The sequence below is a fragment of the Saccostrea cucullata genome, unplaced genomic scaffold (assembly GCF_032062105.1).
Source record: "Saccostrea cucullata isolate Sc308-1 unplaced genomic scaffold, CSIRO_AGI_Scuc_v1 ctg8811, whole genome shotgun sequence".
Classification (NCBI taxonomy): domain Eukaryota; kingdom Metazoa; phylum Mollusca; class Bivalvia; order Ostreida; family Ostreidae; genus Saccostrea; species Saccostrea cuccullata.
This window is the reverse complement of record NW_026926256.1, coordinates 1-26704: the sequence shown is the minus strand read 5'-3', so window position 1 is coordinate 26704 and position 26704 is coordinate 1. Positions and strand designations below refer to the sequence as shown.

Genomic DNA, 26704 nt, shown 5'->3' with positions numbered 1-26704 from the left:
GGCTCTAAATAAAATAATTAAGAAGAATTACAGATAATTAAAATAATATAACATTAAATCACGACTTTACATTAATTCTTATTAAAATCCGGTATAAAAAACAAACAAAAACCAAAATAATAGTGTTTATATTATGCTATGTATTAATTATCTTTCAGTAAATATCAAAAGCGACTCCCGTACGACCTTCTGTCAGGCCTGGCTAGCTCCCTGCTGGATGGTACTGTGTTTGAAATCGTCCGCAGTCTACAGGAAGTCCAGCAGTTAGAGGAGAGACATCTACACACACAGCGAGTCAAACTCGTCAATGATCACAAAGGTTAGACACACACACACAGCGAGTCAAACTCGTCAATGATCACAAAGGTACTTGCATAGTAAGCTAAACTCGACAATGATTACAAAGTCAAAGTTTAGACATATGTATACATCAATGATACATGTATCTAACTCCAGGTCAATTACATTACATAAAGATTAGACACATACACACAGCGAGTCAAACATAAACACAGTTGTCAAATTCATTAATTCTAAACAAACTTTAAGGTAAGACACATGTATTTAAACTCATCAATGACCATAGAAATTGGATACCAATTGACAAGTTACTCTAATACTTGAAGTCTTAATATTTTGGAAATTTTTAGCCAGCAAACTGTCATACTGTCTTGGCATGATTCAATTTTTTACCATACTTTTGATGAGGTGACCGTGTACTAATTGTCCGATGAGCTGATGGATCTGGTCATGCATTGTGTAAATACCTCATTGTACAGTTAAAAGGACAGTATAGTCAAAAGGACACTTAATTCAAAAGTTGTTAACCTTTTAAATAAATAATCAGGATTTTTATATTTATTACTCTACGTCTTGTCTCGAAAAAACAAAAGACTCATATTATGTTGTGTAACAGCATATCAGTTATATTTCAACAGTTGAACAACTGTTTAAAAAAGTGGAAATTTATTCAATTCATAAATCAATAAAAACTGATAATTTGCTAATAAAGGATTTTGGATTTTTCGTTACTGACATTTTCCATACTGGCATTTTGGCTTTTCGGCCATCAAGAATGGACTTAAACACAGGGTAAATTCCTGTACACCCTTGATTGAACCTGGATAACTAATATTAAAGAGGGGAAATCTGGTAAAGAATAGCATGGCCAAAATTACTAGGTGAGCTATGTGACCCATGGGCCTCTTGTTTGACAGACACCAAGTTTGTAGTTCTGGTACATTATACCTTATAGAAATAATTCCTATTGATATTAAGGTCACAGTTAAAGGTCAAAAATCAAATTACTCTCCTCCTTTGGATAAAAGACACCAACTTGGAACAAAGACATCTTTTTAGGAGTAAAGTTGCTTTTAGTCGTATTGATAATCAAAGGAATTTAAAGTTGATTCTTTTAATACTGCCACTTCAGTAATATATATTTCTTAAACATTTCTTGTTTTATTTACATTTACAGCACAGAGACATGAGCTGCAAAAGAGACACAAAGAGTTACTACAGAGTTGTCAGATGAAGCCTCACAATTTACCCATAGTGGAGGCTCAGATTGAGAGAGAGAGGGAGGTACATGTATGTCAAATACAAATGAATTCAAAATGTTTAAAAAATTTAACTATATAGCTCATTGGTCTAAAAAGAAAAATAAATGAAAGAGCTGGTACCAGTCATAGATCAAAAAACTATTATATTTATAGTGCACAACAAGTTGCCCCTTATCTGGAATAATATTTAATTAATTCCTACTTGAACTGCTGCAAAGCTTGAATTTCATTAAGTCTTTTAAATACATCTGCATCTTGTCACCCAAAATGACATAAGTCTAAATTTGTTATATGGAATGTTTCCTTCGCGGGTATGTTAAGGAAGCATATAAGTAATTTCTCGGGAAATTTAGACTTTTTGAAGAAAATTTAGTTTAATAAATTACTAAAACCACTGATAAACGTAAACTGTTATTTACTAGTAGATACAGATAAAAGCGTGTCTAACGCAAAGACGTGCATCACCGCCACGGCATCACGTGACTTCTATTAATAGCAGAATTTTCCTTAATATAAAGGCTTACAGAACAACAATACCCCGGAGTTTGATAATTTCTTTGAGTATGTCATATAGCTGAAATACATCTATTTTGTCTAAAAAGTGCTGCTAGAATCCCAATATCTTGTCCGTAAAATATTTATTCCACACATTCGCACGAAACCTCACCCTTTGTTTTCAATTTTATACATATGAATCGAGATTTTTCGTACAACCATGCTAAACTCGGGATTCTAGCAGCACTTTCCAAGTTTGTCAAAACGCAAACTTTCAATCTGTACAAATCGCATGTTTTGAAATATCCAGATTATTGTTGTTCTGTTGCATTTTTTGGTCAAGAATGACGGGCGATAGGACGACCGGGATACGTAATATAGCTGACTGTCCTCGAAAGAGAATATAATCGATGAAAATAAATTAGCATGCTTGTTTAATTAATTGAACTCCATATAAATTTAACACAATATTTCCGATGTGTCCTTTCAAACTCCAGTTTACGTATCTTTGAACATACTGTCTTAGCCAAATTCTCTTTACACGACATGATCAATTTCCAAGTTACTTGATGTACTCATATGACGTCATCGGTGGTAGATTTCAATCATAACTTGATCATCATGACTGTTACAGCATAACAAAATAAAAACATTTTATTTTTGTTAATTTTCACACATTTCTAATCATTTTCTAGAGTTAAATTACATCGCTAAATACCAATATTACGAAAACCCGATTTGTAAAATTGACGTCATCTTGCTTACTATGACGTCATAATGCAGCACTGATTTAGCCAAGGTAGAATATTTTGTATGCTTCCTTATTCCCCCTGCGTTGTGGAAATAGTCAAAGAGTATGTTATAAACAAATGGTTTGGTATATTTTTACATGGCAGTTTCAAGAACACAGAGAAATAAACTGGGATACAGGACAGTTTTTAGGCGCAAAAATTTGTCATTTATTCAGTGGATAGCACTGTAGCTGTCTGATAGATTGTTTTTGCTGACAAGCTCATTTTTTCGACCATAGAACTTACTAAATAATGACATTAAATGAGACTCTTGATATTTTTGCTACATCAACTTGTCTGTCAATTACTTACATCTGTAACAGGAAAGGAGAAAAAGCAGCGGACCAGACCGGGATTCGAACCAGGGCCCCCGGAAACTCCGGTCAGGTGCTCTACTAACTGAGCTATCTGGCCACCGGTGATCGAACCCGGCTGACCGCCACATTCCTCCCTCCTTAAAGGTCTTTTGCCCTCCAAAGACAACAACCCAGGCTCATCCCTGGCAGGTTTTTCACCTGTCAGTTCCAGGGCATGGCACCGCACCAAATGTAAGAGGAAAGGAAAAAAAGCAGCGGACCAGACCTGTATTTGAACCCGGGCCCCCTGAAACTTCGGTCAGGTGCTCTACCAACTGAGCTATCTAGGCTGATATCCACGGCTCGAACCATTACATTCCTCCCTCCTTAATTGGTCTTTGCCCTCGAAGACACAACCCAAGTTCTTATTGCCCCTGGCAAGACTTTCACCTGCAAATCCAGGGGTGGTCAACGGCACCAAATGTAACAGGAAAGGAGAAAATGCAGCAGACCAGCTGACCGCCACACATCAATTTAGAAATTATTCATACGTACAGTATGCTCTTCCATATCGAATCAACCAAGAGATATAAACTCCATATGCAGGTGACAAGGGTAGATTGTTGCAGAAGTAAGGGATTCTGGGAAGTTGATGATTGTAACGTTAAAGTCATCACGTTTATCACAGAGCTTGGTTGTTACATTACCATTGACGTCTTTTTCTAGTAAAATATCTTATTTTTAGACTTTTCCAATTGACAAAGAAATGAAATTGATTGCAGTCAATCTTTCCTGGCCCAGTGGTTCTTGAGAAGAAGATTTTTCCTATATATTCTTATGTAAAACTTTGATCGGCCATTTTGGCCCCCTGCCTACCCCTGGGGGTCAGAATTTTAACTAACTTGAATCTACACTACCTGAGGATGATTCCACATGAGTTTCAAATTTCCTGGCCAAGTGGTTCTTGATAAGAAGATTTTTTAAAAATGCCATTAATTTTTCTCTAATTCATAATTATCTCCCCTTGGAAAAGGGCGTGGCCCTTCATTTGAACAAACTTGAATCCCCTTTACCCAAGGATACTTTGTAGCAAGTTTGGTTGAAATTGGCCCAGTGGTTTTTGAGAAGAAGAAGAAAATGTGATTGCAGTCAATCTTTACTATATTACTATATTTCTGATGTTTATTTCAAATCTTAGTCTGTTTAAATTTAGACTTCAGCATTTTATGATTTCCCTTTTTTCAGACAATGGAGAAGAGGTGTGAAGAAGAGGTGAAGAAGAAGGACATGAAGATTATCATGGAGTTAGATCAGAAGGTGATGGATCAGCAAGTCATGTTGGAAAAGGCGGGAGTACCTGGGTTCTACGTCACCAACAAGAGCATTGACGTCAGACTACAGATGTATCTCCTGGAGTTTATCACCAGAATGGGACACATGCAGCCACCTTGAAAGCAGGGCATTATGTGGTGGTTGTTTTGATTTAACATCAAGAAGTCTTTTTCTTAAATTTAGAATTTAGAAAAGAAAAATTGATGAATTGATTCAAGTTGTTTGCAAGATATAATGAGATTGACCTTTCAGTATGGAATAAAATGGACCCCTGAAAATAGAATTATTAATCTTGTGAACATTATGGCATAGAGGTTTCTTGTTTAGACTATACCACTGTTAAATCACATGCTTTTGTGAAGATAAAATTTCATGGCCCGAAGAAAAATTCTGATTTCGTGAGAAATTGATTCTTTGAATGAAGTAATTTATGTAAAAATACATTTCATGATTGAAATGATTCATGATTTCATGATTCAAGAATTTGCGGTTCTCTTCGTACATTTATCTCAAAAACAATGAAAATTAAACCCCCCCCCCCCCATGAAAAATGAATCTCATCACAGTAAATACAAAGATTTTTTTCTGAACGGGAAATAATGTGCAAGTTTTATGTGCAGGTTTTTATGATCATTGTTTTCACTTTGTGTCACACTTCCTATATTGTGTCCAGTGAAATTATTCTGTTATTATTCATTTATATTTATTCACAGACTAAGCCTTTGTATTTCTTCTACCACACGGAGTACAATAAATGTAAGAAATATTTGTGTAAATTAATACATTTTACTAATAGAATAGTATCTTGTAAATGTTGAATTTACTAGTTGGAGGTAATTCAAGCAAAAACATTGCTATTCTTTTGTAAAATTTGCATTTACCTTCAGCAAAAGAATTCAAAATGAACTACATGATAACTGTAGAAAGTATGAGAAGAAACACACAAGGAAACAAAAAAAATGTTAGAAAATCTTGAGACAATCAACAAACTAATTCTGTAACACAATCATGTATCGATACATGTATTAATATACAATAAAATATACATGTTAATTGTACATGTATAGAAATTCATGTGATATTAAAAAAATATGAGTGCATGTACATTCATAAAATAAAGAATGGAAATTACAGAACCACTGGGGTTTTTTGCAACAAAAAGCTATAATAGCGTAATTGGAATTTCTGTCTGGAATAAAATGTTTGTCACATTATGTATTTTATAATGTATTAAAGATTTTTTGATATCAGTATAATTTTAAATACGTTCAAACATAAATTTTCAAAGACTTGCATGTACACTTCTTCTGAGTCTTTGAAAATTTATGTACATGTACTTTGTTATAATCACATCTATAGAAAAAGACATACCAGTTCGTTATTATAAGCTTAGAGCGGATGAAAACAATTATTTTGTTGAAAAGGTTTCATTTTTCATTTTTTTTGTTATGATGCTAATTGTTTAAATTAAAATATTTTTCATTGAATATATTGTCATGGAAATCAACTCAATTATAAAACATTAGTTATTTTGCATTCGTTTGTTTCAAATAGTTACTCTATCATAATTTGCTTATTCATCGAAGAATTTTTTTTGATAACAAAAAGTTGACAGGATCAGAATAAAAAGCAGATGATATATACTATATTGATAGCAAAAATCAAGTTAAACAAGAGGCCCAGGGGCCACATCCCTCACCTGAGCAATTAGCTAGGAAACAGCACATATCAGATCAGAACTGATAGTTAACGGGGGGGTGGAGTTGAATTTTAACCCCCCAAGGGGTCATGATTTGAACAAACTTAAATCTGCACTACCTGAGGATGATTCACTATAAATATCACTAAGCATGGCTTTGAAGTACTTGAAAAGAAGATTTTAAAAGGTTTTCCTATATATTCCTATGCAAAACTTTTATCGGCCATTTGGCCCCACCCTACCCCCGAGGGTCATGATTTGAACAAACTTGAATCTACACTACCTGGGGATGATTCCACAGGAGTTTCATCCTTCCCGTCTCAATGGTTCTTGAGAAGATTTTTCCTATATATCTATGTAAAACTTTGATCGACCATGATTTTAACAAACTTGAATCTACACTACCTGAGGATGATTCTAAATGAGTTTCATCTTTCCTGGCCCAGTGGTTCTTGAGAAGAATATTTTTAAAGATATTTCCTAATATTCCTATGTAAAACTTTGATCGGACATTTTAGCTCCACCCTACCCCCGGGGTCATGATTTTAACAAACTTGAATCTACACTACCTGGGGATGATTCCACAGGAGTTTCATCCTTCCCGTTTCAATGGTTCTTGAGAAGATTTTTCCTATTTATATCTATGTAAAACTTTGATCGACCATTTTGGCCCCACCCTACCCCCGGGGGTCATAATTTTAACAAACTTGAATTGAATCTACACTACCTGAGGATGATTCCACATGAGTTTCAACTTTCCTGCCTCAGTGGTTCTTGAGAAGAATATTTGTAAAGATTTTTCCTATGTATTCCTATGTAAAACTTTGATCTGCCATTTTGGCCCCACCATACCCCTGGGGGTCATGATTTGGACAAACTTGAATCTACACTACCTGAGGATGATTCCACATGAGTTTCATCTTTCCTGGCCCAGTGGTTCTTGAGAAGAAGATTTTTCCTATATATTCTTATGTAAAACTTTGATCGGCCATTTTGGCCCCCTGCCTACCCCTGGGGGTCAGAATTTTAACTAACTTGAATCTACACTACCTGAGGATGATTCCACATGAGTTTCAAATTTCCTGGCCAAGTGGTTCTTGATAAGAAGATTTTTTTAAAAATGCCATTAATTTTTCTCTAATTCATAATTATCTCCCCTTGGAAAAGGGCGTGGCCCTTCATTTGAAGAGATTTGAATTCCCTTTACCCAAGGATACTTTGTAGCAAGTTTGGTTGAAATTGGCCCAGTGGTTTTTGAGAAGAAGAAGAAAATGTGAAAAGTTTACGACAACGACGACTTCGACGACAACGACAGACAACGGACAAATTTTGATCAGAAAAGCTCACTTGAGCCTTTGGCTTAGGTGAGCTGAAAAAAGATATGTTTATACAAATTAAAGATACATGTAAAAAAAATCTTTTTTAATTACTCAGTGATATTTCTTCAGTATCAATCTCATATCTTCTCAAAAAGAAAGTCAACGAAGGATCAGAGTTAAGTCCTTGGTAATTTTTTTTCTCCATCTTTTCGTGACTACATCAGTTAAAATATATGTACATGCACTATCATTCAATACCAAGTATGGAAAAATAATAGGTTGCTGTGCAAAATGTTCAGAGTAATCCACTTTCTTGATTTCTTTAGATGCTAAGATTGTTGTGAAACAATGGAAGCCGCTTCTTGTACGTTAATCAGTGCCCTAATTAAAAATGATATCAAATAATCATTTTAAAAAAGCATCAGAAATTATTCTTGAAATAATAGAAAAAAAAATTAATTAATACGAGAGGTTAACAAAAAGTTCGTGGACTGAGGCTATAAAATTAGTACTATGTAGTCTGTGGTTTCAAAATTTATGGAACATAAAACAACACAAAATAAAGAATTGTTGAACATTTTAACCTGATACCTTCATTTTTTGACAAATTATTATAAAATGAAAACGACATTATATGATCACCCCGCGCTGTCGTCGTTTATTTTCATGACGTCCGATAACGTCGTTGTTTTTTTCAATGTCCTCTTCTCCTACATCATACACTTTTTTGATGAGATTCCCTGGAGCTGAGTAAGGACTTACACCGCCTTGTTTATATGATTTTACAATGTCATAAACAGTGGCCTCCAATGAATATATAATATTCCAGATGGATCAATATATTGGGAGAGATCCGCGCATGATTGCGCCGGCATATTTTGCTTTTGGGAGTTCAATATAGACAACACATTATCAACGTCATTTTTGACGGGATTGATTTTGCACACCTTGACTGCAAATTGACATTAACTGTGTATCCCTTTACTCTCTGAATCTATTTTGACATTAAAAGACAAGTACTCTGGATGCATATTATTGCCCTGTAGCCAGTTTCAACATATTTTAGGTCTATACTAGTTTTTTCAGGGGCAAAACTCTATAGAATGTTGGAAACGGAAACCCTTCCACCTTTTGACGTAATTTTCAAGGCCTCGTTTGTTTGGACATTCCGTGTAAAGTTTACGATAAAATTTCAAAGAACTTTTAGAATGAAGTGAAAATTTCATATTATATAAAACATTTGTGTCCCGACACATACCTGAATTAACGGGATTTTTGGATGTCAAATGATCATATCAAAAGAGTTTTTCTCAGTTAAACAAAGGTCGAAAAAACGTCGTTTTTGAGGTAGCGCCGCCTGGACATACCATTGCTTACAAAAACATTCCTGATTTATTTAAAAATAAAATTCATGATTTGTGGTTTATTCTTTGGATAGAAAAGATGATGCTTACTAGATATTTCAAAGTTCATTGATGTACCTTAAACGGTTTTAATTTTATGGCGATAGTCCACGAACTTTTTGATAACCCCTCGTAGACGACATTGAGAAAATGAATGCAATAAACTCATATCAATAAATTTTCTCATTGCTTTTTTATTATTTAATTTTTGAACCTTACCGTGTACCAATAATACAACAAATCGTCAAGAACAATTTTGTGTCCCTCATGCTTTGTTTGAGGTACATGAGGAGGGCAAATTCTTTTGTTGGTTGTCAGTTCTGCTACTGTTTTCTCACTTAAGAAACAATCCTCATCCTCCTCAGTGATATTTATTTCCTTACACGGGTATCCAGCTTCATAGAGAACTCGGTGATGGAATGTAGATGTTATTTTATTCATCATCCTCTCAATCTTTGATCTGATCTGTTTGGTTTTGTCATTTGTCAGCTGGATTGCTTTATCCGGAGTAAACACTTGCAACTGAATAGACGTTTTGTTTACTGCAATAGCAATGTTTCGGTCACCACCTTTGTCTTTGAAAAAAGCAACATTTTTGCAGAGTAGGTCATCACGTAATGGTTCCCACAGAGAGAAGCATAAAGCTACAAGTCTAAAGAAAAAGAAATGGGGGATGTACGTTTTGAAAGAAAATACTAAAACAGGGGTTTTGTTGACATTGCCATTAATTGCTCCGAGTTCCGGTAAAAAATCAGTCTTGTTTATGCTAGGGATATAGTACTCAGGTTCAGTTTTGCTTGTCGCCAGCTTTAGGTCACTCTTTTCTTCATCACCTTCCTGTCTGTGCATTATGGCCAGTATGCCGAGTTTTTCCATATACGGTATAATAATACCTTTATGATCTACATATAAAGGCATTTTTTCATTCCATAAATTAACAAGTGTTGAGTCAGTAATTCTCCCGGTGTTCATGAAAATTTTCCATTCCTTTCTTCTTTGGAAGGATACTCTAGCATGAGTTGGATCTGTTATAATATTTGTGAACGCATCGCTAAACCACTGAACATCTACAATGACATTTTCTTTAAGATTCTGTTCAGCAAAGTATATAATCAATCCTATCTCTTTAAAATATCTGAGCATGTCTTCTTTCTCGTTATCACGTAATGATTGAAATTCATAAATATTTTGTATCTCCTGTCTGCTTAGAATTCTCTTCTCTTTGTTTTTCCTAAGAAACAACTCAAACACTGTCCATTTAAGTGGGATTTTTTCACCCCAGTTCTCAAGACTTCTTGCCGTATTGACAATACATTTTCTGACATTTTCTATAATCTCTGCTTGATCTTTGTTCAATTTTTTCTGTGGTGGACATTCAATTTCAAAAAAACGTTCGGGAGAAACGTAACCTTTCAATAGGTGTTCTTCGGACAAAAACTTCTCTAATGCCTCATAGAATTGGATGTGTTCAATTTGTGAACCGGTTGCTTCTAATGTCTGGTACTGAAAAATATAAAGGCCTTAAATATTTTCTCACAGAAGCAACAATTTGTAGGATTAAATTTTCGCGGGTATGTTAAAGGAAGCATATGAGTCATTTCTCGGGAATTTAAGTCTTTTTAAAGAAAATTAAGTTTGATAAATTACCAAAACCGCTGATAAACGTAAACTGTTATTAACATTAATTGCATACAGATAAAAGAGTGTCTAATACAAAGACGTGTACCACCGCCACGACATCAGGTGACTTCTAATAATAGCGAAATTTTCCTTAATAAAAAAGCTAAAAGAACAACAATACCCCGGAGCTTGATAATGTCTTTGATTAAATAATATAGTTGAAAAACATCTATTTTCCCTAAAAAGTGCTGCTAGAATCCCACTGTCCTGTCAGTAAAATAATTATTCCACACATTCGCACGAAACCTTACCCTATGTTTTGAATTTTATACATGTGAACCGAGATTTTTCGTAAAACCACGCTTAACTCTGGATTCTAGCAGCACTTTCTAATTTTGTAAGAAGGCACACTTTCCATCTGTACAAATCTCATGTTTTGAAATATCCAGCTTATTGTTGTTCTGTTGCATTATCAATGTCATGAATGACAGACGAAAGGCCGACCGGGCTATATATAGCTGATTGTCTTCGAAATAGAATGTAATCGTTGAAATTAAATTAGTATACCTGTTTAATTAACTGAACTCCATGTGAATTTCACACAATATTCACGATACTTCTTTTTAAACTCCATTTTTTTCCCTCTCTGTACCTGCTGTGTTAGCTAAATTCTCTTTACACGACATGATCAATTCCCAAGTTACTTGATATACACATATGACGTCATCGGTGGTAGATTTGAATCAAAATGACTGACACAGCAAATCAAAATAAAACATTTTATTTGTGTTTATTGTTTACACGTTTCTATTCATTTTCTTGGGTTAAATTACATCTCTAAATAATAATATTACGAAGACTTGTGTTTTAAAATGACGTCATCTTGTCTACTATGACGTCAATTAATTTAGCACTGATCTAGTCCAGGTAGAATATTTTGTATGCTTCCTTATTACCCCTGCGTTATTTCAATGCTCTCTCTCTCTCGCACGCGCGCGAGCGTTTCGCTCCCTAGATTGTGTCTGGTTGTTACTATACTGATACACAAAATATGTACCTGTATGCAGTCAGAATGAGAGGCGATCAGGATGACTGGGTTGGCCTTTGGGTTTTTGCTGTTTCCATCCTCACAATACGTTTTGATCGTCCGCAGCCAGAACAAGAAGTACTCTTGTAAAGATGAAAAAGATTATACATAAGTGAGGGTTTTGATACCCTGATAACTTATAAGTTAAGGTAGCAGGTTGTATGATTACAAACAATCTTATGCTTTATATTTTGTACATGGGCCATTTTCAAAAAAAGTCCACTTTTTTGTCTTTTGATCAGAAAAATAGGAAAAAAAATTGTTAGAGTGAAAGTTTTTTTCCCGTTGGTTAATATACATGGTCATACAGCTTATAAGTTATTTTATGATCATCTCCCAGGTGTTTTATAAAAAATATTCTATGCATTCCGAGTAAAATTTAACAGTAAAACCATGTCACATTAACAAAAATTTTATAACGTGCTTATTTAAATGATAGGGAAAATATTACCGTGTGAAGATATGTACAAATTTTGCACCTCATATTAATTTAATTTATTTACAGATTAATTTAATATGATTGTTTTACTTATGCCGCCCACTAAATACTAGTATTGTGCATTTAACATTCAGGAAGTGACATGTCCCTCCAGTTTATGCCATTCCTGTTACCAAAAAGAAAATGTTAAAATAAAAGTTATCTCACTTTCCTAGAAACTGTTTTCATGATCCACAATATATCATCATTTTCTGTTGTCTCAAGTTTATGAGCGCCATGATTTGAAAGTGATTTAATAAAGGGTTCAAAGGTCGATACGTTTGTCTTATTGGTAGAGTATAATTAAAATACGTCCTATCTGTTACCTTCTTAATATGCAAGTACTCTTTAAATTGTTTATTCTGCTAAAACAATTAGATTAACTAAGCTACAAAAAAATTGTTTCAATGTCTCGATGATGCAAAAAGAGTACGTTATACTAAATAACGGGTGATTAATATGAGAAACGTCCATCCTGTTACTGTCATTTCTGTTACCATTAATATGGTAACAGTAAGGAAAACTGGACTTCATATCTTGAGTTTTAACAATAAAAACAATTACTTCTATTTTTTCTAAGTAATATAAGTTTAATAACACATGTTAAAAAACTTCGTAAATCATATTGAAATATGTTAGTGCTTCAAATAGTGCCATTACTACTTAAACATGCACTCTTGTAACAGAATGGACAGAAATTGTAACAGGAGGGACAAATTATCCTGGTATTTATATACCGATTTAAGTTTTGTCATTTGTTTTTCTTAAAATTATGAAAAATTCTTAGTTTTGCAACAGCATAGAGTACTTTTAATAAACAAAAATTGAAGTGATTAATATTTTTATAGCACTTTACAATTTACTTTCGTAACAGGATGGACATAAATGTCTTTTATTGTCTCGAATTTGCCAGATTTGACAAAATCATGTTTTTATTCTACATTTATTTCTCTTTTCCTTACCAATAAAGTTTAAAAAAATCAATTTTTATTTCAAATGTAGATTTCATTGTCCATCCTGTTACAGTGCTGCTATCCTATAAGTTGACAATTCTATCCTATCCTATCGTGAATCCTGCATCCACAATCCTATCCTGTGATTTCAGTCTAATCCTATCCTATCCTATCCTGCAACTCTCATTTTTTTAATATTTAGGAATTAATTTGACAAAACGAAAAAAAAGGAATTACCAAGAAAAAAAATCAGACATAGTTATGGTATCCATTTAAATGTTATAAATTTTAACGGGAAAAAAATAATCGAGATCGGCATTCCATAATTCCCGACTCGCCGCACAAATTAAATTTACGATTATCATGTTAAAAATAAATGTTAACAAACAGGTCGTAATTACACGTGGACAAGTACTAATTTTGCGAACATATGTAAAGAAATTGGGCTACCAGAAAAAATAAAGAAAAAAAATATATACTTAGTGTTTTAATTTTCCTACGAACAATGATCGGGAGACCCGGGATCGCGACTTGCGTCCGACGTATTATAATTACAGTGTAATTATTTTTAAAAATCATAGGCCTGTACGGTAAAAATGTTTAAGTATATGTTTTATGTAAAATTTTATTTTTTTCTAAACTGAGCACCATGAAAATAACATGCATGTACATGTATCTATAGTCTAACTGTGCCTGCATAACAGGTTTTTCTGTATGCAATTCTCAAAAAGAAGATCTGACTAGACCATAAACCAAACAGACAAAGTCAAAATGTAGATCTAGAATATTTTGACTTTCACATATTAAACATTTTAAATGTGAAATTGTCTTATTATATCAAATATTAAATGTATGATTTTTTTATTTAAATTCATAATTTTTTCTTTTTTAAAATTTTAGTTCATCATTTGTCGTATGTGATATTTTTCAAACATGCAAAATATATAGTTGCTAAATAAAATTCAAGATGATCAAAATGTTTTTTTTTTCATTTAACTTCAGTTTCTTCTCAGTTTATTGTCAGCTCAGAGCAGTACAAATGTATTTCAATTTCCTATTTTGTTTTATGTGTGAAAATTTAATAATTTATGTTTAATAGAATATATTTTCTAAATTTGATATTGGTTGACAGATTGACAGCATATAAATATTGCATGTAGTTGAGTGTAACATTGAAAATTTTCACCCCAAGAAAACCATTGTCAACCGAGGCGCAGCTGAGGTTGACAATGGTTTTCGAGGGGTGAAAATTTTTAATGTTACACTCAACTACATGCAATATTTATTATATTATACTGAATGTTTTATACAAATACATATTACAGTGAACTGTGCGCGCATAAATTCCGCGCAGTCACTATTTTTTGTAATACCACCCATCGTCAAGCAAATGAATGTTGACTGTTGCTACGCAGGAGGGCATGGCTTCATTATTCAGCGGGTAGTAGTGCTTTTTATCAAATGTTTCTCAATGAAACAGATTCAAGTAATTTACATGAAAGTATAATATAAATAAATATTGTAGTGAGGTTACACATGTTCCTAAGATCTTATAAAACATGCAAGAGAAATTCATAATTCACAGTATTTATAACTCATTCTTGAGTAAAGCAAGTTTGTATTTGACCTTGGCATTGGATCTTGAATCTTAATCAGTGTCTGATTGAAAAATATTAAAATGCTCCACACATGTTCCTCAGATCTTATAAACATGCATAAGAATTCACAGTATGTATAACACATTCTTGAGTAAACCTTTTATTTGACCTTGACACTTGATCTTAAAATTATCAGTGTTTAAATGAAAAAAAAAACTTTATCAAGTACACAATATTTTTATTCAAGGTGATTCCTCAACAATGTTTAACAATTGAATATTCCATTACCATGAGACAAAGTCATTAAAAGTATCCATGTACAGCATTTATGAATTTTAATTCAAAGAGCACAGATACATGTACATGAACTTTGTTTAAATTTAAGTTTATCAATGTTTTTCTTACCGTAGTATAATGTTTTACATGCATTTAATTTGACTTTCTTATTCGACGCTCAAATTGAAATTCAAATGTCAGAGTTATTGTCAGAGAGATGGTCATAAACTGAACAGTTCCACAAATGTCAACAATGCACAGAAAACATACACTGATCTCCTTAATAAAAGCACCATGATTTCAGTCTTAGGAATCTTTGACACTGGTTTGAACATCTTTCATCATTTACTCTAACAGCATATGGCATGAACTGCATTCTGCTCAGCTGCAAATCTGCAGGGTTTCCTGAAAAAAAATCACATAATTATAGACATGTAGATTGTAAATTTTGTCATACTCATTTCATACACATTTAAAATGTTTTTGATTGTGATTATCTTTCACATTTCATGTACAATTGGCTTTAATTTCACCTTTTTCTCTCAAAAAAATAATGCATTTAGAAATCATGAAAAATAAAATCTTATACTGCAACCTCAGTCATATAAAATTAAGAAAAAAATCTTATTTAAGATAATTAACTTGTACATTATAATTCATTTTATCTTGTCAACTTGCTAACAAGTATGAATACATTTGTTTTAGTGACTTTTCTCTATTTTCTCTTTGTATTTATCTATTTAATGTTTTTTCTTGGTTTTCTTTTTTTTGGTCTTGAAATTTGAATATGTAAAAGAAGAAGAAAATATCTATGTAACAGCAACATGATGACCAGAAAAATTCAACATTTCTTTCAGTTTAACTCTCAAGATTTTTGAAAGAAGAAAATCACTTGTTCCGAGAAACTGCAGACATGTCACCTCAAAGCAGATAATGATGTTTATATAGTTGAATGACCATTTAAAAATACATGATAAAAATAAAATCATACATACTATTTAGATTAAAATCCTTTATACTGTGATGTCGCATGATGATGCATGAGTGCAGGCAAATCCATCACTGTAATGATGAATATTAAAAGATTAACTTATGTTTCATAATTCACAATACATCATACATACATGAACAATATGTAAGTGCACTGCTGAGTGAGCTTATTAAACATTTCAGCAGTAGCATTAGAAATGGTCATGATGATTCTACATTAATTTATTATAAGTTACACTGAATTGAAAGAATCAAGGAAATAATAAGATTAATAAACTGATTAAGGCATAATACATATGACTGTTGTAGTCTTAGAGGAGCTCATTGATAGCTAATTGAATCATATGACTGATTAACGGGGGTATTTGCAAATATTTTATCCCCCCTTCTGTCTACACTACTTCTTTTTTCCGCACCTAATTTTTGTTTATATTAAATAAAATAAAATGTTTATATTTTAAGACACGAGAACATTGTTTTGAGGGATAAATAAGTATAAAAAATGCAAACGTGTACAGTGTACAGTGTTTAGTATACTTACATGAACTCGCACATCATCTATTCAAGTCCGCTGTTGACGGTTCCTGTGGAATTATCCAAACAAACAGAGCATAATTAACAGAAAACATGTTAGATCACTTTTACACAAGTAAGAATCGGTTAAATCATCCAAAAAAGCTGAAGAAATACGGTCTTTCGATGTCTGGACTCTTCGTTGTTTACATTCCCAAATCTTCCGGTGATCGTTCACGGTTAGATCGTACGCCGTGTTACTCGAAGTTTTTAATGTAAATCTGTGTTTTGAGAAAAAAATGTTTTATTTTCTATTGAAATTTTATAAATATTTCTTTTGTAAACATTTTATATCGTATTTCGTTTTTGTAATTTATTCTGAAATATGAATGAACCTTTGCTCGAATCTGATTGGCTGTAGGATACAGGATAGGATAGGATAGGATAGGATTGGATTAACTTCTATATGTTTCTATCGTGAATCCTCAATCCTGAATCCTATCCGATCCCATCGCATGTCAACTTGTGGGATAGCAGCACTGTACACTGTTTTGTCCATCCTGTTACTGTTTTGTCCTTCCTGTTACCCGAGTCCTTACTGTTACCAGTATATTTTCCTAGTTAAAATTGCTTTGGCAGAGCAACTGTTTAAATAACTTTCTGTAACTGTTTATTCTAATCACAAAAATAATGTACAAGAATGTTTTTTTCAACTATAGCATATAAATATTCAGCAATAAGGCTTTTCATGAAGAAAAACCCATAGATTTATCTTCTGTTTGGTATATGGTAGTTTGACATGCTTTTAAACGCTCATATAATATGTTGACGGTGCGACCGTTAGAGCGAGCGCAAACTCTTCTATTGTTTTAATTTAGATCGGGCACGTCAAACCGCACGTGACATTTGGTGCGTCTAGACTCTGACGTCACATGACGTCGTATGTAAGTTACAAATAACAAGAAAAAACTGAACAGTGCTGAAAGTTAATGAAAAAAGTTACGTTTACAATTTATCTTCAATATGTATCCATTAATCCAGGTGAGTAAACTTTTTGTTGAACATCTGCCGTCATTCTCGCGAGAACGCAACTTTGCTAAGTGATGCATTGTGGGTCAAAATTACTGCAGCAAAAAATTCTGAAGAATGAATGTGCAGTAGTCCGAATTTCCTCTTCGCCCAGGCGTTGTCGTTAGAGCTCGCAGTTACGAGCGTCGCTTCGCGACGCTCGCTGCGCTCGCTATTAGATGAATGTCAAACTTCTTGGCATTCGATGATATTTTTTTTCATTTTTTGACGATATACAAAAGATTATTAGAAAAAAATTTTGAAATAGAGTTTTACAGCTCTTTTTATGAAAGTAACAGGAAGGACATTAAAATTTAAATGACTAAGATAAAATGTCAATATTTTTTAAAAGATGCAATGCAGTGGATTTTAGGAGTTTATTACTATATTATTCTAATAAAGTTGAAAAAATCATAGTAAAACCACTTTCATTTTTCAAAAATATGTCATTTAAAAAATGGACATTTTTTGAAAATGACCCACATGTGTTGGTATTCTTTTGTAGTTAAAGGCCGAGATTTTTAACCGTACGGTTTTCTTGGGTAAGGGGAGGGACTAAATCTTACATGCTTGGCACTCCGAGGCATCGACGGTCGTGCAGACCACGGAGAACGCTAATCCCTATACACAAACAGTATACACAGGAAGTCCATGGGTATTACCTGTACAGCTTGATGGGAACTGTTCATCATAAAATTAGTAGAATTCGGCATCGTAAATAAAAAATATCAATACTAATTATTGATTATTGTAAAAGTTCGTAATTTCAGGCTTATATCTATTATCAAACAAGCAGGAATGTCGCAGGCCGACTTTTGTAAAAATCTACGGTACGTTGTACGTCTCATGTACAGCAGCAACGACTTGAGTTCGTTGTAAAATAAAAAAATAATCATTATGAAATACAAATATAATTTCAATAGTAAATACTCATCCTCGTCTGTCCCTTTCAAAATCTTAAAAACTATTCATAATTATCGTAAATTATATTGTAACAATATTTGAGCTTCGATCACGCTCAAATAGTAACAGTTACTTGCCGTTTGTATAAAAAGCCGCGTGGTCCAATTTTTAGCAAATGTACACTCTGTATCCTAATGTGAAAAATTCGCGATAACGATGGTTTTGTAAAGTTAAAACTACAAACAAGTACGTGTGTATTTTAAGTAAATTTAGATTTTAATTAAGCAACTTAAAACAAATTATTGCTAACATATGCATTTCTTTCAAAACTAATTTTAACACCTGTGACCTCGAACGGAAGTAAAAATGCAACCCACGAAGCAGGAAATGCTCAGTTATAGAAAGAAAAATAATAGAAAGAAACTCATTGTCATAATACTTTAATTCTTACCCAGGAGAACTTATTACTTATCAAAAAATTTGTTTTCATCCTTAGTTATCCATTACATGCAAAAAGTGTTACAATCTTATTTTCTCCTTTATTTCCATCGTTATTTTTCGCTGCGTCTCAAAACAAGAATAATTCTTAATTTTTACGAGTGAAAACAAGATTTCATTCACCTATGCAATTTTTATTTAACTAGTAAAAATATATACAAACCTGATTTATTTTATTGAAATACAATGAGATAAAAACTCACTTTTAATGACAGGTTTTTAATACAGATAATTAATCAATTATAATCAAGCTGAAATTGTTTGCATCGAAATGGCTTCCTTATTGCGATGATAATATTTATAAAGCGGTAAACATCAGAGAACCGAAAGTTGTTTTGATAGTGGCAACGCGTGTCAAACAAGGTGAAAGAGATATACACAGGCACTAGTAGTTACATGTCAATCAGTTTCAAGTACCCAATGATGGACCAAAATTTATTTGATTGACAGGGGCATACAGACCAGGTAAATCTGAAGGTGATGCTTATTATCTCTGGCTTTAAATATTAAATGATAAAAATAATTTCATTTAATAAATGCACTTATCATTCAAAATAGATAAACATTCATTTAACCGAAAAGCAATTTATCAGATAATTATCATGCTCATATCTGACTTATGGCTTGCCCTCGCCGATTTCATTAAAGTTATTGAATACATCGTATGTAAGATGTTTTTCATAACTTTAAATTTATATTAAAATGACTGAAACAAGCAAACAAAATTGTCTTGATTTTTCGGAAGACGGAAGGGTATAATTTTTCTTCGGACACCTTTTTTTTATTCTCCACACCTTAATCTTCAATTTTTACATTTAAATCTGTAAATTATACATTTAAATCTGTATTTGTTTTTTCAATTTAAACTGTAAATCTTTTACATAGATCTCTAAATTGGACGTATTTGAAAGCAGATTTGACAGATACGTCTGTAAAATTTAAAATTTTACCAGAAAACTTTTAACATTAATGTGTAAATTTTACACATTGAAGTGTAAATATTACAATTGAAATTATAGAATATATTTCCGTAAAATCTACATCTTTATTTGTTAAATTTGCTTTTGAATCTTTGAAATCTACACCTTAATCTGAAAATTCTACATCTTTATATTTAAATCTTACATTTATCTGTAAAATTTTACATATTAATCTGTAATACGTATTTATCAAAAAGTTCATGGACTGAGTCTTTAAAATACATGTAAGTACTATCTAATCTGAACTTTAAAAATTTATAGGTAACATAAAACAACCAAAAAAATAAAGAAATATTGAATATTTTAGCTTGATAAGTTAATTATTTCCAACTTTTGATTACATTCCCTGGAGCTGAATAAGTATTCAATCCGTCTTGTTTATACGAGGGGCGTTCAATAAATAATGTCATTAGCTCGATTACATACAACATAGTAGTCATATGACATAAAGCTTGACTTTCTCTCATTATTGAATCTTTAATGAATTTATAACAGTTTATGTGACCACTTTTCATCACATAGTTTTATCGTGAGAAGCTGGGAAACAAGGGCTATTCGAGACACTGCATTATAATTGAATGGTAAAGTATCAGTAAACTAAAGTGAAAATAAAAGCTACATTAAAGCTGCTGTAAAACTTGTAAAAATCCCAGAGAAATATTCACTGAAATATGTGATATTTACAGCAACCGATGCCTGTTTTATGGACAAATTAGCACGTGGATTTCAATGATAAAAAATTATACAATGGGCATCAAAAATGGGTACCCTCCTTGCCAACAAAAATTAAAACAACTTATGTACTGTTTGCCAAATTTCAACAAATAATATTTGATCTTGTATGAATGACTTTAAGACACTTAGCAAATTTGAAAGACATCCTATCGGGAGTAGTTTACACTGTTTTTAAGAAACGTTTGATAGTAATTAAGCTTGGTACTCTAAGGTCACCCTGTATTTTGAAAATTGAGTGAAAACGACAGACTGTACCAAAGTCTTAACAATTATTTTAAAATATCAGTAATTGTAGTAATCCACGTTTGTTTTTTATTCAGACAGATATTGGAACATGAATCTATTGCTTAAGCTCATTAAAACAAAATTTAACATAAGATGTACTTGATAAAAACGGCGAAGGTCTGTCAAGAGCAAAGGTCTGCAAGAGCACAAAAACAGATTATTATGCAATTTTCTTAAATATGAGTGGTATTATTGTTCAAATTCGTATTCAGGGAGACAGTTTAATATCTGGAAGTGTCTACAAAGCAGTTCTTTGGCAAAGAAATCGGAAGGTTTATCAGAGAAAGGACCCGGAATCAGGAATCCACTACATTGAATTTCTTCATGACAGCGTTCAAACCCGCATGTTCTAAAGAGTAAAGGGGTTTACGGGATAAACAGAAAGTTAATGTTTTTTCACATTAACAATATTTGCCAGATCTTTGATCTTTTGACTTGTTTCTATTTCCAAACTTGAAAAAAACACCGTTCAGAAGGAAAAAACAAGTCAAGGAAATCATTGGATCTGCCATTTTCCAGTATACTAAGGGTCATACCCAAAAATGAGTTCTAAAAACAATCAGAAATTGGATAAAAAATGTTACGGACATGTGTTTGAACTAAAAGAGATTAATAAGTAAAATCATGAAGAATAAATCATTGAAAAGCGTCGTTTGCTTCTTTCTGAGCCCCAATGACATTATTTATTGAACGCCCCTCGTATGATTTTATAATGTCATGAACAGCGGATTTCATGCATATAATATTCCGAATGGATTTCTACATTTGGAGAGATCTTCGCTTGATTGTGCCAGCATATTTTGCTTTTTAAAGTTTAATCTCTACAACACATGAGCAACGTGATTTTTTGATATGATTGATTTTTCACACCTTAACTACAATTCGACATTAACTGCGCATTCCTTTTCTCTCTGAATCTATTTTGGCATTAAAAAAAGTACTCTGGATGCATATTATTACTCCGTAGCCAGTTAAACATATCCTAGACATGTAGATCTATACCATTTTTTAGGGTCAAAACTTCATAGAATATTGGAAAAGGAAACGCCCCCTTTTGACATTTTCAAGACAATATTTGTTTGGATACTCCATGTAAAATTTACGATAACTTCCAGAATGAAAAAGTAAAACAATCCATATTTTATGGAACGAAAATGTCATAAACACACACCTAAATTAATGGGAATTTTTGAAGGCAAATGTTCATATCAAAATAATTTTCCACAGTTACACATAGGTCGAAAAAAAACGTCGGTTTTGAGGTTGCGCCGTCTGGACATACCATTGCTTACAAAACATTACTTATTTATCATTGTGGTTTTTTCTATAGATAGAAAAGATGACGTTAACTAGATATTTTAACATTCATTGATGTACCTAGAACGATTTGAATTTCATGGTGCTCGTCCACGAACTCTTTGATACCCCCTCGTACACTTTAATCTCTAAAATTTACACTTTAATCTGTAAGCTATTTACTGTTTAATCTGGTTAAGCAATCGTAATAATGACATTATATTTGTTTTATAAGCCAGTTAGCGCGGTTTTTTTTTTACTCATTTCACGTATACAGAATTAAAAGATAATAGGCGAGTAAATATCCCTCTGCATTTTCAAACATCTGTCTCTATTGCAACTGCCGTAAATTGTCTTTCTTTATATATATTAAAATTTTTAAATAGCATTCGTGAATTTCATCACTTTTTACTAATAAATACAATTTATAAATAAAATATATCAAGAAACTTTTTATCAACACTCGTTTCGAGGGATGGAGAGATCCATGAATTTATGACCATCATGAAATGTAAAGTGTCATATGCATTACTACTAAACATACTCCGACCACGAAATCAAATCCCCACTTTGTATACCTGATACAAGTATCATAACAAAAATTGCATAAAAATAAATATATAACAGAAATTTTTGTGTGAGAGAAACGAGAGGACATTCACTTCCTAGTATCATAACAAGAACTGCTTAAAAAAAAGAAACAAATTAGTGTGTGAGAGAAACGAGGGGACACGAGGGGATCGATATATCCTAGTATCAGATAAAAATACTAAGTAATCAAAGATGCTGAGTGAACCTTTCACCTGAGAAATGCGGTGAGAGTGGTTGCATGAGTGTGATGAAACTTGATTTCGTCAGGTCATTTTTGGTCATGGGGAAAGGGACAGCCAATCCTACGTAACAGGTGAAAGGTCAACCATTGGAATAAATTATCAACAAAATGATAAAAAGTAAAGATTTTGCAAGAAGTTTAATATGAATTTTATATTGTACTTCAAAAGTCAAAAGGATAAAGAGGTACAGAAATGTAAGTAAAGATTCATGTCGCAAATTGATGTTTGTAGTTGAAAATTTTGATAAAATATCAAATATGGTCAGGGCGGGAGCTCATACACATGAGTAGTATAAATGCGACGGGGAAAGATTTCTCGTCAGAAATTCCGACGAGTTGTCTTCTCTGTTGTATTTATACAGGTAAGAGATTTTTACAAGCTTTCGTAAATAATTTTAAGAAAAGCTAAGTTTCAGATTTTTAAGTTTCAGTTGGCTCATTTTCTTTACAGGAAAAGATATTTTGTAATGTTTAATATTTCTTGTACTATTTATTGTGTTGAATGAAGTTGTTTAAAATATAAAATGGATTGTAAAAATAAAAAGAAATTCCGACGAGTTGTTTTCTCTGTTGTATTTATACAGGCAAACCAGTTTCAAAGAGGGGTGAAATAAAAGCTTTCGTAAATAATTGGTCACTGGTCAACAGAGGAGTAAAAGAGTTGTTCAGTTGGTTTACCTCTCACTGTGGAATTCAATAAGATCCTCGTCGATAAAATAAAAAAAAAACATATGCATGATCGGCCCAATGTCAATCGGGACTCTTCCTTGCTAAACCTTTGCTGGTTGGGATATAACAAAAATTAAGGCTGGATTCCAGAATGAGGTTGACCCGGTTATGATAAGTGATGGAGAATGTACTTGTGTGTGTATAGGAATGTGTATACAGGTGTATATACATATCAATGTTTATTTGTATTTATGTCCTCGTATAGATGTTTTAATGTTGTATTTGTGTGAAATATGTGAATATATATAATAGTCTAAGTTATATGTAAATTAATTCTTGTGTAACATATATGTTTCAGAACATTTTAAATACAGAACATTTAACGGTATTCGAATGTATTTGCAATCGCTCATTTTCTTTTCTGAATTTTTTTTTGGTTTAGTAAATATATGTTTTTGTTATCATCATACCACACATTTTCAGCATAATCTGCTTTTGTTATTAATAAGTATATAGATAATTGAAAATAAGGGTGCCGAAAAGTCAACAACACTATGTTTGAATAAAGGTAGAAGACACAAGTAAATTAACATCAATATAAAAGAGAATTTGTGGAAACGATTTTTTTGGGTTAAGCGATTAGTGTTTAACCCTGCAGGAAGATATTTTTATTGTCAGTGCTCAGAGCAGCGTTCGAGGATATTTTTATCTCAGATATTGTTATTAAGCGTACAAACAATTGTTTTCTCACTGCAGGTCACTAATCTAAGGAGTTTTGCCGCCTCTACCCAGGTAAAAGCCTAGACTTTTGTAAATACGTTATTTTTTTGGTTTTGAGTTATTGTATTATTGTATTTTGATTGTGTATGTTGTGATTTTCTTCATATAATAATTTAGATTTTATTGTTTAAGCCAACTGAAACATAAAAAAATGCAATCTTACAAAATCCCGATCACAAATTCGATGATCTGACAGTCGGAGGTTGTTTCTGAATATTTTCACTTTACAAATTCTAATTTTTAAAATTCTGTATACGCCGTTGCCAGTGCAAATTGTACATGAAGAAATTATAAAAAGAATGTTTCATTTATTTCGAAAAATAACTTTTAAGAAATTATTTAAATTTATTCAACATTTTTGTGTTGCAAAAAGTTTTGAAACATCATTCATTTACTGGCAATTAATACTTTTTGCCGATTTCTTTGCATTTGATTATTTGTATTATTTATTAAATATTTATATTTAAGAACATAGTCATGGCATATGATTTGATCTCCTGGTTATATATTTTCATCATTTTGGTTATTCGGAAATATCCTCTGATTATTTGTTAAAAGTTTCAAATATATACCTATTGCCCCCTTGGAAAGTTTTGGAATTAATTCAAACTAAATCAATAAACACGTTTTCAAAGAACAGGTTAAAGAAAGTTGTAAGAGAGCAACTACGGACATCAATTTATGATTATGAACCGCAGATTTTTAGGAGATATCCATTTAATATAAATTTTAGATGCGCGTATTGCGACATTTTATGTCCTCAGTATAATACTATGTACCTGATAACATGTTGTTAGCAAAGGATTCATTATCAGTGTAAGGACTATGTTAGAAGTGGAGTATATTATTTGCACTGTAATGCAAATTTTGATAAGTACTATGTAAAATCATATGACCTTAAGGAAAGGTTTTGTAAATACAAGCCCAATCCAAAATATGCACTATTGAAGGATGCCTTTTTGCTTACTCATCCGAGTCACTGCAAAGAGCCCGAGGACATTAGAAAATTTTAAATTCCTCAGTTCTTCATTACTAACAAAAACAGGTTTTTAGAATAATTCATATTAAAACTTGAGGACAAGATTTTTAGTATATGGGGGTATTTATCATAACAAAAATTGCATAAAAATAAATATATAACAGAAATTTGTGTGTGAGAGAGACGAGAGGACATTCAATTCCTAGTATAATAACAAGAACTGCTTAAAAATAGAAACAAATTAGTGTGTGGGAGAAACGAGAGGACACGAGGGGATCGATATATCCTAGTATCAGACAAAAATAGTCAAAGATGCTGAGTGAACCTATCACCTGACAAAAATGCGGTGAGAGTGGTTGCATGAGTGTGATGAAACTTGATTTCGTCAGGTCATTTTTGGTCATATGGAAAGGAACAGCCAATCCTACGTAACAGGCAAAAGGTCAACCATTGGAATAAATTATCAACAAAATGATAAAAAGTAAAGATTTTGCAAGAAGTTTAATATGAATTTTAAATTGTACTTCAAAAGTCAAAAGGATAAAGAGGTACAGAAATGTAAGTAAAAATTCAAGTCGCAAATTGATGTTTGTAGTTGAAAATTTTGATAAAATATCAAATATGGTCAGGGCGGGAGCTCTTACACATGAGTAGTATAAATGCGGCGGGGAAAGATTTCTCGTCAGAAATTCCGACAAGTTGTCTTCTTTGTTATATTTATACAGGTAAGAGATTTTTACAAGCTTTCGTAAATAATTTTAAGAAAAGCTAAGTTTCAGATTGTTAAGTTTCAGTTGGCTCATTTTTTTACAGGAAAAGATATTTTGTAATGTTTAATATTTCTTGTACTATTTATTGTGTTGAATGAAGTTGTTTGAAATATAAAATGGATTGTAAAAAATAAAAAGAAATTCCGACGAGTTGTTTTCTCTGTTGTATTTTACATTCAAACCAGTTTCAAAGAGGGGTGAAATAAAAGCTTTCGTAAATAATTGGTCACTGGTCATCAGAGGAGTAAAAGAGTTGTTCAGTTGGTTTACCTCTTACTGCGAAATTCAATAAGATCCTCGTGGATAAAAAAAAAAAACAAAAAAACATATGCATGATCGGCCCAATGTCAATCGGGACTCTTCCTTGCTAAACCTTTGCTGGTTGGGATATAACAAAAATTAAGGCTGGATTCCAGAATGAGGTTAACCCGGTTATGATACAAGTGTAATCAGTCAACAGAGAATAATAATTCCTTCAGGCACTTAATGTTAATTCT

General features: G+C 32.4%; 2 protein-coding genes and 1 long non-coding RNA gene across 3 annotated transcripts; 1 reads left to right on the top strand and 2 right to left on the bottom strand.

The window, feature by feature from the left end:
* Window positions 1-158: 158 nt before the first annotated feature.
* LOC134271232 (protein DGCR6-like) lies at window positions 159-5061 on the top strand (the record flags this gene model as incomplete). The annotated part of the gene is made up of 3 exons (XM_062753466.1): window positions 159-319; window positions 1478-1584; window positions 4390-5061. Coding segments are annotated over 3 exons (475 nt in total), but the record flags the coding sequence as incomplete, so codon positions are not given.
* A 2562-nt stretch (window positions 5062-7623) lies between these two features.
* Window positions 7624-12616, bottom strand: LOC134271233 (uncharacterized). The gene is made up of 4 exons (XM_062753467.1): window positions 12565-12616; window positions 11575-11687; window positions 9117-10400; window positions 7624-7875 (listed from the first exon to the last, which is right to left on the bottom strand). The coding sequence occupies exons 1-4, from the start codon at window positions 12614-12616 to the stop codon at window positions 7864-7866; spliced, it is 1461 nt and encodes a 486-aa protein (XP_062609451.1). The 3' UTR covers window positions 7624-7863.
* A 2234-nt stretch (window positions 12617-14850) lies between these two features.
* On the bottom strand, window positions 14851-16914 carry LOC134271231 (uncharacterized). Its single transcript, XR_009992987.1, has 3 exons — window positions 16441-16914; window positions 15905-15971; window positions 14851-15314 (listed from the first exon to the last, which is right to left on the bottom strand). It is a non-coding gene; the product is annotated as an uncharacterized LOC134271231 (long non-coding RNA).
* Window positions 16915-26704: the final 9790 nt, after the last annotated feature.